This window comes from Scomber scombrus, chromosome 7, assembly GCF_963691925.1.
Source record: "Scomber scombrus chromosome 7, fScoSco1.1, whole genome shotgun sequence".
In the NCBI taxonomy this organism is placed as follows: domain Eukaryota; kingdom Metazoa; phylum Chordata; class Actinopteri; order Scombriformes; family Scombridae; genus Scomber; species Scomber scombrus.
This window is the reverse complement of record NC_084976.1, coordinates 29,406,782-29,419,835: the sequence shown is the minus strand read 5'-3', so window position 1 is coordinate 29,419,835 and position 13,054 is coordinate 29,406,782. Positions and strand designations below refer to the sequence as shown.

The following is a 13,054-nucleotide window of genomic DNA, read 5'->3' as shown; positions in this document are numbered from 1 at the left end:
ACTTCATCATTACTTTAATTTATCACAATTGTGTAATTCCAACTGTGCAGGCAGGATTTCATTGTTTGTCCTCCTTTTACAGTTGCTATAGTACAAAAAAAAAAAAAAGGTTATACACCAGAGGAACATTTGATTACCTATGCAGCCAAGCGTTTGTCTCACGCCCTTCCCTCTTCTGGCTGCGATTGTTTGGGTGACAGGGAAATGGAAGAAAGAAAACGTCCGCGCCTTTGGTGTGCTTCCGAACAGGGAATGGAGCCCCCCGTGTGACAACAGCTTTGTTCGGCATATGGGGTGTTTTATTGTCTCGGAAAGCTGATAATTGATCCTCAGTGCAGAGACTTAAAAGGCTTTTTTGTGTGAATCAACTAGAAAAAAAAAAATAGACACCAAAAAACAACAGAGACAGAATCTGACTGCGTGTTGAGAACTTCAAACAGTGCAGTGAAGCATTGGGGTGGTGAGAACCCCGGAGGATTAAGCAGCAGGGTTGCTCATCAAGTCTTGCTACCAACTGAGTGGTAATTCCTCCAGCAGGGAGGCTTTACAGACTACTGAGGCACTGTGAGACTGTGGAGGTCCAGGCCGAAGCCTCTGGCAGACAAAGTGGTCTTTGTTCTGGGAAAGAGACGGAGAGAGAGATGCAGGATGGATGGCTCTGCTGAGTCGTAATGGCCGACATCTTCCAGCATGATGGGCTCAGTGCTGATACTAATCACTGTGTTGGATCAACCACCACCATTAGCTCCCCCGTGTCCCAATTTGTTCAGTGACAATGGGTATTCCGACTTTGTTCGAGTCTTAAAAAACTTCTCAAAAAGTTGAGGCGGGTTGTGTGGATGAAAGCGGACGAGGCTGGCCAACAGCTATCTGATTGAAAATGACTAGTTTTGAATGTTGTAGAGTTAGAAAATTGTTTTAACACCACCTCCTCAATCTTATCTGAGAGCTAGCCAGCTTGGCGGCATTTTCTATTTCTATTCCGGCCATGCCAGGGGCAGTGCGCTGTGGCCGGCTGGGGAGTAATGGGACGTGACAGGGATGATGATCCCTCTTGATACAGGGCATTAGGCAGCCTGGCCAGCGTAGCTCCTGGCCCATCAAAGGAGTGATGCTTCAGACAATGGCTTCAATGTTTAAGCTGTCAGACTGGCTGAGAGAGAGAGTGAGAGAGAGAGAGGTGGCAACGGCCATTCAGCTGCCTCAATAAAAGATTCTGTAACTTCCCTTGTGTGCAGAAACATTTACATTTCAGGCATACAACTGAATAAAACTCATCCAGTTAAAGGAACAGGGAGGGAGCGCTGTACTGTAGGTCAAGGCTCAAGGATGAGGAGATACAATTCAGTTAAATTGAGATTGGTTTTTTTAATGTTTGGGGCCTTATTTATGTGGTTTGGACCATCACTCCTACTAAAGATGACAATTTTACTCACTTCATCGACATCAACAAGAAAATGATCAAACAGGGCAGGGATTCGAGCAGCCAGATGATTGCCGATGGCCGTGAGTAAACAAACCAAACAGGGCTCTGGGAAAAGTCCAATTTCTTTGACTGATTTTAAAGATCACTTCCTGTTTCAACTTTGCTCTACTGCACTGTTACTGTACCTGCAAGCTCATTATTTATCTACACAAGAGGGGACTATAGATTACATTTCAGGTTCGCTCGCTTTAAGTTTCAACCACCAAATAAGTGGGTTAGATCAACTTTGTTTTTTGTTTTTTTAGAATTTCAATTTTATAGAGAAGTATGTTTGTGTCTGTCTGCTGGTGTACTTTGTTATAGTGATGACAGTTCCCCATTTTACCCATAATTAACTACTTTGATTAATTACAACAATTAACTTTTTTAACCCTCCTTTCTTTCCTTCCTTCCTTCCTTCCTTCCTCCTTTCCTTCCTCCCTCCCTCCCTCCTTACTCCTTTCCTTCCTTCCATCTTACTCCTTTCCTTCCTTCCTTCTTACTCCTTTCCTTCCTTCCTCCCTCCTTACTCCTTTCTTCCTCCATCCTTTCTCCTTTCCTTCCTTCCTCCCTCCATCCTTACTCCTTTCTTTCCTTCCTTCCTTCCTTCCTTCCTTCCTTCCTTCCTTCCTTCCTTCCTTCCTTCCTTCCTTCCTTCCTTCCTTCCTTCCTTCCTTCCTACCTCCCTCCTTACTCCTTTCTTTCCTTCCTTCCTTCTTTCCCTCCTTCCTTCCTCCCTCCATCCTTACTCCTTTCTTTCCTTCCTTCTTTCCTTCCTCTTTTCTTTCCTTCCTTCCTTCCGCTCGCTTTAAGTTTCACCACCAAATAAGTGGGTTAGATCAACTTTGGGTTTTTTTTTTTAGAATTTCAATTTTATAGAGAAGTATGTTTGTGTCTGTCTGCTGGTGTACTTTGTTATAGTGATGACAGTTCCCCATTTTACCCATAATTAACTACTTTGATTAATTACAACAATTAACTTTTTTAACCCTCCTTTCTTTCCTTCCTTCCTTCCTTCCTTCCTCCTTTCCTTCCTCCCTCCCTCCCTCCTTACTCCTTTCCTTCCTTCCATCTTACTCCTTTCCTTCCTTCCTTCTTACTCCTTTCCTTCCTTCCTCCCTCCTTACTCCTTTCTTCCTCCATCCTTTCTCCTTTCCTTCCTTCCTCCCTCCATCCTTACTCCTTTCTTTCCTTCCTTCCTTCCTTCCTTCCTTCCTTCCTTCCTTCCTCCCTCCATCCTTACTCCTTTCTTTCCTTCCTTCTTTCCTTCCTCTTTTCTTTCCTTCCTTCCTTCCGCTCGCTTTAAGTTTCACCACCAAATAAGTGGGTTAGATCAACTTTGGGTTTTTTTTTTTAGAATTTCAATTTTATAGAGAAGTATGTTTGTGTCTGTCTGCTGGTGTACTTTGTTATAGTGATGACAGTTCCCCATTTTACCCATAATTAACTACTTTGATTAATTACAACAATTAACTTTTTTTAACCCTCCTTTCTTTCCTTCCTTCCTTCCTTCCTTCCTCCTTTCCTTCCTCCCTCCCTCCCTCCTTACTCCTTTCCTTCCTTCCTTCTTTCCTTCCTTCCATCTTACTCCTTTCCTTCCTTCCTTCCTTCCTTCTTACTCCTTTCTTTCCTTCCGTCCTTCCTTCCCCCGTCCTTACTCCTTTCTTTCCTTCCTTCCTTCCTTCCTACCTCCACCCTTTCTCCTTTCCTTCCTTCCTCCCTCCATCCTTACTCCTTTCTTTCTTCCTTCCTCCTTACTCCTTTCCTTCCTTCCTTCTTTCCCTCCTTCCTTCCTCCCTCCATCCTTACTCCTTTCTTTCCTTCCTTCTTTCCTTCCTTCCTTCCTCCCTCTTTTCTTTCCTTCCTTCCTTCCGCTTGCTTTAAGTTTCACCACCAAATAAGTGGGTTAGATCAACTTTGGGTTTTTTTTTTTTTTGAATTTCAATTTTATAGAGAAGTATGTTTGTGTCTGACTGCGGGTGTACTTTGTTATAGTGATGACAGTTCCCCATTTTACCCATAAATAACTACTTTGATTAATTACAACAATTAACTAGGACGGGTGGCCAAAACCACTCAATTAAGCCCCAGGCTGCAAAACAGAAAATGCCTACGTTCTCATTTCATGTGAATCGTGGCCGTTAACGAGCATAAAGCAGCGGCAGCGTGTTTGGTTACAAATCACACTAGTTTTATTAAAATCCAATTTATATTAAGCTGCTTATTGGGTCAGTTTGCTGGCTTATAGCCCATTTTGGTTGTGACCTGTTAAATCAGCTGGATTAACAATAAAATATATAAAAAGACGTGTCCACTGACCATACGCTGAATCTAGTGCCGTGTTTTGCTTGCGAGTGGTTGCCAGGACATCTGCAGATGAGAAATACAAAAAAAACAAACAGAATCAGACGTGTGTTGATTAGTTGATAAGATTGCTGTTTTCTGAGCTACAATTCATTAATTTCTAATAGAAGATAAGTAATTGTTGTCCTGTTTATGCTTCTGATCACATCCCAGACTCATGCAAAAGAGCTATAAACAACCCACTTTGTCTTACATAAAAACCACATCCATGAGCAAATGCTTAATTAACATAGAAAGATTGAGAACAGTATTCCAGCAGGGATTGTGTGCACGGGGGCGGACAAACTGCTCCTTCGACATGAACTGAATTGCTACCCTTGTTGAAATAAATACATCGTAATGTTTCTAATATAACTCGTTAGATCTGCAGTCACTTGTGCCCGCTGTGGCTCTCTGCCAAAGATCTGATAACAGTCAATAGTTTATTATTTTGTCTTCTTTATTGCTTTAATGCAAATTGGCTGAGAATAACAAAAATGTTTCCATCTTACCGTGGCAGGTATCGGGGAGCTGATGGTAGCCGTTTTCTACATCCTGTTCAAACCCGCCCCTGAAGAGAGTCAAACAAAAACACACACACACACACACACACACAAAAACAACAAAGAAGAAGAGATCTATTAGTACATTTGCATTAATCCACTCCACTGATTGTCCATTTCTACCAAAGCACTTCAGTGAATCTTTTCCAAAATTGGTTTTATTGAGGAGGACTGCTTTGGTAAATGGAGACGGTAAGTGCACGGTAAGAAAATTTAATTTGTTCTGTGTCTGGTCGAGGTCAGTTAGTCCATGTCTGGTATTTGGTGTTGGGACCATAGACTGTATATAAAATGGACGTAACATCCGTGACGTCACCCATTGGTTTGTGGACTGCTGCTTGGAAGGGAATAGTTTTGGATCTGAGCAGCGCCATCTTGAAGATTTCAGGTGCATGCTGGGAAAAATAAAACACGGATTCTACTTATATGGGCATCAGGAGGAGCATGAGGCGCCCTCCTGAACCTGTGAACCAATCAACCTGTCAATCACGACGTAGCCACGCCCTAATGCATACCCTGCTTTATCGTCACATATAAAATCAGGGAGGCCAAAATGTCCCAAATGAACATCATACTGCATTGAAGAAGGCTTTAAACTAGCGATTGAGACCAAACACATTTTGAAAAATGTTTACTGAGGTTAGAAATCAAGTGAGAAGTTGGTGAATTCTCCATTGACTTGTATAGAGACGGAAGTCCTTTTGACACCAAAGCGGTCGCCCCCTGGTGGCCTTTTGATAGAATGCAGTTTTAAGTTACTTCCGCGTTGGCATCATTTCAGAGGACCAGAACTCCCCGCCTGGTTGGGACACAAGTGGTGGTCGAAACCAGAAGTGAAAAAATCCACCTTTGGATCTTTCTTACAAAGGTTGTTTATCATCACTTTTTGTGGTATTCAGCAGATTCTTGGAGTTTATATGTTGTTCTTTTGTGTGTCCTTACTTTCCCTCAATCTGCCTCCTCTGCTTGAACTTCAGTAAGTAATCCTCCTACACTTTTCTTATCTCCATACATAACATTTTCTGACGCTGCACTATATTTAGTCTACTGAAGATGCTGTTGAAACCGGTACCTATACAATAAATGTCCTACTGTATTATTGTGTGAATGTCAATGCTGAGAATCTGCAGCAAAGCCTCCAACAGTCACTTTACAGCTGATATTTTCCAAATTTAACATTTCTGCTCTTGAACTCTATGCACTGCTAATGGCAACAGAAACTTAATTTTGCTTTCTGCAGGAATAATAATAAAGAAACTGAACCTGGAGTCACATTTTCTAAAACTGTTTTTTCATACAACTGAAGTGTTTTTGTGCAGATTTTGAAGTGGACAAGAGGAGGAGAGGTTCAGATTGAATAAAGGAGCGTGAGGTCTTGTTGAAAACACTTTACTATTTTACAGTCTCATGCAAGTATCAAGCCACTACGGCTGGAAAGTGAATGGATATTTGCAGATGTATTATTGTTGCTCCCTACACCTGTATGTTTGGATGTGTTGCTTGTTTTGCCATATGTGAATACATGTAATTAAATCTAATTAAATCAACATAAAAAGTGAGACTTAAAACAGCGAAAAGGGAAAGAAAAGCTCAATCATGTTAAATGAATCGTTCAAAAAAATGTTTTTACTGTGCAGTTTCTGTCATTCTGGGCTTGTTGCCGTGCCAATCCCAATCCTCTGAATTCACCTTTTGAACCACTCCTCCAAACTGACATGAATGCCAATCTGACAATTATTGATTTCCTGCTGCTCTCGTGAAAATGTGCCTATGATTAATACATCGTTTTTCCTTCCAATTTACGCATCATCTTTCACCTGCGACTCAACCGGAAATCAAGGCTCTTCCCAGTCGCATCTGAGTAATGAGATCGAGCCAACGACACGGCGAAGCGGAAGCCCTTCTAGACGAGCGGGGCTTTTTCCGTCGACGCCAACAATCCTCCCACGTGTTGTAATGAACCAAATAAAATAGACATGGGTTCACGTACTGCACAAGCACAAGCGTAATGATCCAGTATCCACGCAGAAACACTTTGTATAAGCATGCATGCACGCCTACTCTATACCAAACTAATTAGTTCCTTATATAACCTGAACACAAACCTACATCTCACACAGATTATATACAAACAGACAGACTTCCAGCAGCCATCTATAATTAGGAAAACTTGTCTCGCAGACACACAAAAACAAACACAGATGCACAAAACTTCAATCAAACACATGATTTTGCACAAAAATGTTTAGACTTCATTGTGGAGGCATACAATACAACACAATGCCCAAATAAACTTTGCTTTTCAGCCTCTCAGAGAAACAATGGTGTAAATTAGACCAGACCGAAAACACAGAACTCAGCTGGAAAGGAGAATCAGCTCGAATAATTAATCACCTCAGTTTCTTTAGTGTGTGTTAACCTTTGTGTCGCCCTCCCGGGTCAAATTGACCCCGTCTGTTTTGACTGTTCTTTCTTTCCTCCCTTCCTTCCTCCATCCCCCTTTCTTCCTTGCTTGCTTCCTTCCTTCCTCCCTTCCTCGTTCTCTCTTTCTTTCCTCCCTCCTACCTTTCTCCCTTCCTTCTTTTCTTTCCTCCCTTCCTTCCTCTTTTCCTTCCCTCCTTCCTTCCTCCCTCCTTTCCTTCCTTCTTCCTTCCATCCTTTCCTTCCTTCTTCCTACCTCCTTTCCTTCCTTCTTCCTTCCATCCTTTCCTTCCTTCTTCCTTCCATCCTTTCCTTCCTTCTTCCTCCCCCCTTTCCTTCCTTCTTCCTCCCTCCTTTCCTTCCTTCTTCCTACCTCCTTTCCTTCCTTCTTCCTTCCATCCTTTCCTTCCTTCTTCCTTCCATCCTTTCCTTCCTTCTTCCTTCCATCCTTTCCTTCCTTCTTCCTTCCATCCTTTCCTTCCTTCTTCCTTCCATCCTTTCCTTCCTTCTTCCTTCCATCCTTTCCTTCCTTCTTCCTCCGCCTTTCCTTCCTTCTTCCTTCCATCCGTTCCTTCCTTCTTCCTCCCTCCTTTCCTTCCTTCTTCCTCCCTTCCATCCTTTCTTTCCTCCCTCCCTTCCTTCCTTCCTGCTTCCTCCCTTCCTTCCTGCTTCCTCCGTTCCTTCCTTGACTCGAGGACAACAGGAGGGTTAAAGCAGAAATTCTGCCGTCGACTGTCAGTTTCGGAAATGTGTGTTAGTAGAAAAAACCTATGAGGAAGCTGGTTGGTGCTCAAATATACACCTGGTGCAGTAAATTACACCCTGCGTTACTCCCCTAAAGCCCTGGCTCTCTTCTAGTGAGTTCCTTTACGTTTCCTGAGGGGGGAGGGATCAGTGTAAGACAGGAGGTGATTATCAAATCAAAGAAAGTCAGGCTGATGCTCAGTGTTCGTGTCGACACTGAAGGAGTCTGAGGGGAGAAGAGACTTAAAAAAATAATTTAATTTTATCTTCAGAGGATTTATTTTTACAGCCTGAGAGCAGTTTGTGAGCTTGACTTCACAGATCAGTTTTCTTTGTTATGAATCACAGTGAAAAGTTTTGTTTTGTAAAGTTTATATTTGGGTTCCTAACCTTTTTGGCTTGTGACTCTTTTTAAAACAATGTTACGTCTTACTCGTGATCCATCGTTAGAGTCTAAAGGTTGAGACCAGTTCAGGCAAAGAGAGATAATTCCCTCTTACATGGTTTCATCGAATACCTTTACGAGGACTAAAGAGATAAAACTACCCTGTGACTCATAAGAAAAGTGCCTGAAAAAATAAAGAATGATCCCCAAACCGCTGAGAATGGCTGGCATTACTTTTGTTTATATACATAAACTACATCTCCGACAAAGCTTTAAGCAAACAATGATTCAACCCAAAAACAAGCTTGGCTGCAGTATGACATACAATCCCTCGCGTTCTCATGCAATATGACTACTCTGTTGTCCAGAAACTACTGAAAACACACCAAAAGAGCCATGACAGATGTGTTTTCAACCACCTGTATTTAAGTGAATTCAATTTACTTGAGTAGAAACACGGCAGAGGCACAACAATCACACAAAAGTTTAGGCGAGGTAGAAAAGTTGTCACATTGAGAGAGAGAATGGACAGGAAAAATGGAAATGGAGACTCGGACATTGAGGACCTGCCTCTGCTCAGTCTAATGCTGATACTTAAATATACTCCACCAGAAATCAAAGATGAAGAAGGGGTCAGGGGTGTTAGTAGCCAACAATTTTAAATATATCTCTTTTACAAAAGAAAATTCATGAAAATAAAACACGCTGTTCTATTTTGGGATGGAAGATTCTTCCACCATCCTCCTTTCTTTGTTCCTTCTGTCCTTCTTCCATCCCCCTTTCTTTCTTCCCTCCTTCTTTCCTTCCCTCCTTCCTCCCTCCCTCCTTCTTTCCTTCCCTCCTTCCTTGCTTCCTTCCTCCCTCCTTCCTTCCTTTCCTCCCCCCTCCTTCCTTTCCTTGCACCCTTCCTTCTTTCCTCTGTCCTTCTTTCCTTCCTTCCTTCCTCGCTCACCTCCTTCCTTATTTACTATCTCCCTCCTACCTTCCTTCCTTCTTTCCTCTGTCCTTCTTTCCTTCCTTCCTTCCTCTTTTCCTTTCTCCCTCCCTCCTTCCTTTTTTACTACCTCCCTCCTACCTTCCTTCCTTTTTTCCTCTGTCCTTCTTTCCTTCCTTCCTCTTTTCCTTTCTCCCTCCCTCCTTCCTTTTTTACTACCTCCCTCCTACCTTCCTTCCTTCTTTCCTTTCTCCCTCCATCCTTCCTTTTTTACTACCTCCCTCCTACCTTCCTTCCTCTGTCCTTCTTTCCTTCCTTCCTCTTTTCCTTTCTCCCCCCTCCTTCCTTTTACTTAAAAACCGCTTAAGGGCAAAAAGCTTTCTGAGCTGCAATACAGCGAGTGGCCACTAGGAGGAATTGGCAGCAAGGCTGAGCATTGGCGCTGTATTGACTCCTCTTAATACATGTGTCCTCGTTGCATGTCACCCTCTTCTTTAATCACCATAGCAACTGATAAAAACACCAAGTGGACCACAAGAGACAATCTGGTCGGAAGCAGCAGCAGCAGCGTTCTGATGTGTCAATCTTACTGCCACTCAATTACTTATGTCAACTCGTCATGTCATCTGTAATATCTTCAGCATTCTGCTTTAAGTATGAAACAATTACCTGAAATATAAATACTAACACAATGAGTGACACATTTCCTTTGTTATGATTAAAACAGTGGTTACAGTTTTTGCCCGAGCATGCTCAGTGATGTCTGCCAGATGTGGTGGGACTCTCAGATTGGTAATGCAGTTGTTGGAGTTGATAGCAAAGAGGGGAATACACGGCCTAATTCAACTGTATATTTCTGGAGATCTACAGCATGAAGGCATTAATGATTTCATGCCGTGCCTAGATATTTGATAGCAGGATAAAGATTTGTTGGTTTTAATAATACAAATAACCCAAATCTATTTTTTAAAGATCGCCTCCAGACATGTTTTAAGACATTTAAAAATGAATCCAGAATGTGTGATATGAATATGCAACTACTTTTAGTTTCAAAAGTTTAATTACTGGACACAGAATATCTTCTATTTCACTGAAAAAGTAATTCCTCAGCGTATGTGTGCATCGATGGCTTCAGGTTTCCACATCACGCTTGTTAGACTTGCTTATTGGACGGATGATAGCTTTCAAACTAGCTGTGATGTTACACTTCATGCTCGTGTGTACATGTGTTGCACAGAGAAGCTCAGTCTTCAGTAGATTAATGTGAAAACAGCTGTCTGGTGTCAAACTCTGCACATACAACCATGCTTGTGTGCACAGTGTAGGTCAACCATCCAGGTGAAGTAACAATAAGAAAAACACATTTCGGAGTGAGAGGCGACTTTAAAAACTGACTGTGTGCTGGAAGTGAACTAGAGCTTGTAAACAGAGTTTAGTTAACAAGTGGGATGACAGGTCACCTTTACGTTTGAAAGAGCATGCCAGACTTTTCTGCATTCTCACCATAATTGACCTTCTCTGGCTTTCTTGCACATGAATAAACAGCTGAACACGACCATCGGGCCACAATTCATTTTGTTCTGCTCGACTTTGCAAACACGAGGAACTGCTGGCTGTCAGATATGAACATCTGTCCGCTTTTACCCAAAAAAAAAAAAAACCCCTTTCAGCTTGAGTTCATGCGCTGTAGCTGGCTCTGTTACACTCTTACTCAAATGAGATTGTTGGGTGCCGTTAGGATGCCATCTGACTAATAACGGCCTTGTTCTCAAACAAACTGAAATAAATGCCCCCCTTGCACCTGGTTTGATAGTTTTGGTGTGTGATTATTTTTATCTTGGCATTGATAATTACAGAGCGCTGCACTTAGCGGCAACACAGATTTCACTCCACAGATCGGACGGAACAAACAAAACTTTTTTGCTGTGTGGCCTTAAATTTTAATGAATGCTGTTGGCTTTACCTCAAATAACACGGCACAAAAATGCACTCAAGGTGAGTATCTGCACAATGAACTGACCTGCAGATGAGTCCATAAACAAGATAAAAAGGCAGACACATACTTAAATAGTAGTCAACAATCATTGGAAAATACATTAAATCTAGATGGCTATAAATATGTTGGGTTTAACGCTCTTTAACTATAAAACCATCAAAAAATGAAAGTTATGACTTTAGCTATGTAGCAGCTTTTCAAAGTCAAGATACAGAGTGTTTTTTAAAAGATATAAAATGAGGGAAATGACTAAATCACACAACATACAGCTACAATCATGTTATAACTGTAGGGGCGATTATAATGATGATGTGGCATCGTGACTAATCGGACCAAGTCGAACTGTGTCGTCTACGATCCGATTCAGTTAATGTAGAGAGCTGGGAGTTAAAAGTTAAAAAATATGATTGATATATACGACTAGACAGGGATGAATCTGATTGACCTGATTCGCCGGATATTTTCCAAAGCTCATACGAGCAAACGGCTTTTATGTGCGAGAAGAGACGAAGAGACAAAAAGAGAGAGAAAAGAGAGAGAAAAAAAGAGGGCTGTGAATCCTCTCTCCTATCCTCTGGATCAGCCACGAATCAGTCATTAAAATTTATGCCACCGCTGAATAAGAAAGGGCTGGAGGAGAAAAAAAAAGAGAGAGACTGATAGTCCATGAAAAGAGTGATGTGAGAGAGGAGACATTGAAAAAGAGACAGAAAAGAAAGGAGGAAGTCCCAGGAGGTGTTTGACTTTTGAGCCGCCTCATCTCAAACTCTGCTCAGCCTCTTTCTGATGCTCGATTCACGTCAGTTCATCCATTCTTCTCCTTCCATCTCCATCCTTTTTTTCTCATCCATCTTCCTTTCAAGTCTTTCAACATCCATTCATCACCTCTTTTCAATGATATATACATACATAAAAGGTATCGCTTAATGCAAGTTTTAAAATCCGATGTTACTTCAGAGCTGCAGAGAGAGAGAGAGAGAGGGCCTAAAGCAGACCTTTTCTTAAAAAGAGAAATCTAAATGAAAAACAGATGTTCTGTACTTTGGAATCAGACTGATAAAATTCACTCTCCCCTTCCTCCCACTCTTTCTCCTTTCACCCCTTGTTGCCTTTTGTCTGTCTTTCTCTTTTCACCTCCTTTAATGGATCTCTCCTCTCTTAGATTCCTTCTCTCTCTCTCTCTCTCTCTCTCTCTCTCTCTCTCTCTCTCTCTCTCTCTCTCTCTCTCTCTTTCTCTCTCTCTGTTTCCATTTCTTTTCTTCCTATTACTCTTGTTTCTTTTTGTTCTTTTTCGTCCATCCATACTTCTCTCCGTCTCTGGCAGGGACCCGATAGTTGAGTCTGGACAGGATATATTTTGGCCGAACTCTCTAAAGGTTCTGGTCTATTGATTTCCAGTGTGGCTTTGTCCTGAACGCTAAACACCGGCTCATAAATCAAACGTCAGTGAACTGCTCGGAGCACCTCGCCAGCGTGAGGCCACATCGGCACTTCATCTCTCTCCATCGCAAACAGGTCTTAATGTACTTGTGAGGATGTTCCAGTGACAGCTACTGACTCCAGACCACAAACCTCACCAAAGGAGGCTCATCCGTAGAGGCAAAGGAGGATATTTTTTAAGAAGCAAACCATTACCAAATCTTAGTATCATTTATAAATATTTTTCTCTCTTCTTTCGAAAAAAATCCATTATTGAAATTCTGGTTAAAATGCTTAAACAACGACACCTGCAGGGCAGTGAAGAGAGGAGACGGACGGGCTCCTGCTGTCCTCCTTAAGGCGGGATCTATATCAGTTTAATGCATTTCATTTGTTTTCATGCTGATCTATGATATATATATGAAAATATGTAAAATGATGCTGCAAGGGAGGATGTCCTCTCTAACCAATCAACAACCAGGATGCAATATTTACATCGCAGCAGCTTCCAAATTTTTTCTTTTAATCTCTTCCATTGTATGCAGTAAAGATTCATTCATAGAATCAAACAGCAACATATTATAGAAGAGATTATAACACACAATTTGTGAATTGCATTTTACATTTACATCTGAAGAAGCAACCTTTTCTTCACTCAGGGGTTTCTACTTTTGAAAGCGAATCGTTTTATATGCCATTCAGTGATTATTTGTTGCTAATGGCGCTTTTCCACTACACAGTTCCAGCACGACTCGGCTCGCCTCGGCACGGTTCCAGGACAGAC

At 41.8% G+C, this 13,054-nt stretch overlaps 1 protein-coding gene across 1 annotated transcript in view; it reads right to left on the bottom strand.

Moving 5' to 3' along the window:
- Positions 1–13,054, bottom strand: part of sema6e (sema domain, transmembrane domain (TM), and cytoplasmic domain, (semaphorin) 6E) — a 110,871-nt gene that overhangs the window by 16,738 nt on the left and 81,079 nt on the right. The window contains exons 16-17 of the mRNA XM_062423349.1: positions 4,321–4,379; positions 3,785–3,835 (exon numbers count right to left, since the gene is read on the bottom strand). Coding sequence (XP_062279333.1) covers positions 3,785–3,835; positions 4,321–4,379 — 110 coding nt within the window. The remainder of the gene's footprint in view (positions 1–3,784; positions 3,836–4,320; positions 4,380–13,054) is intronic.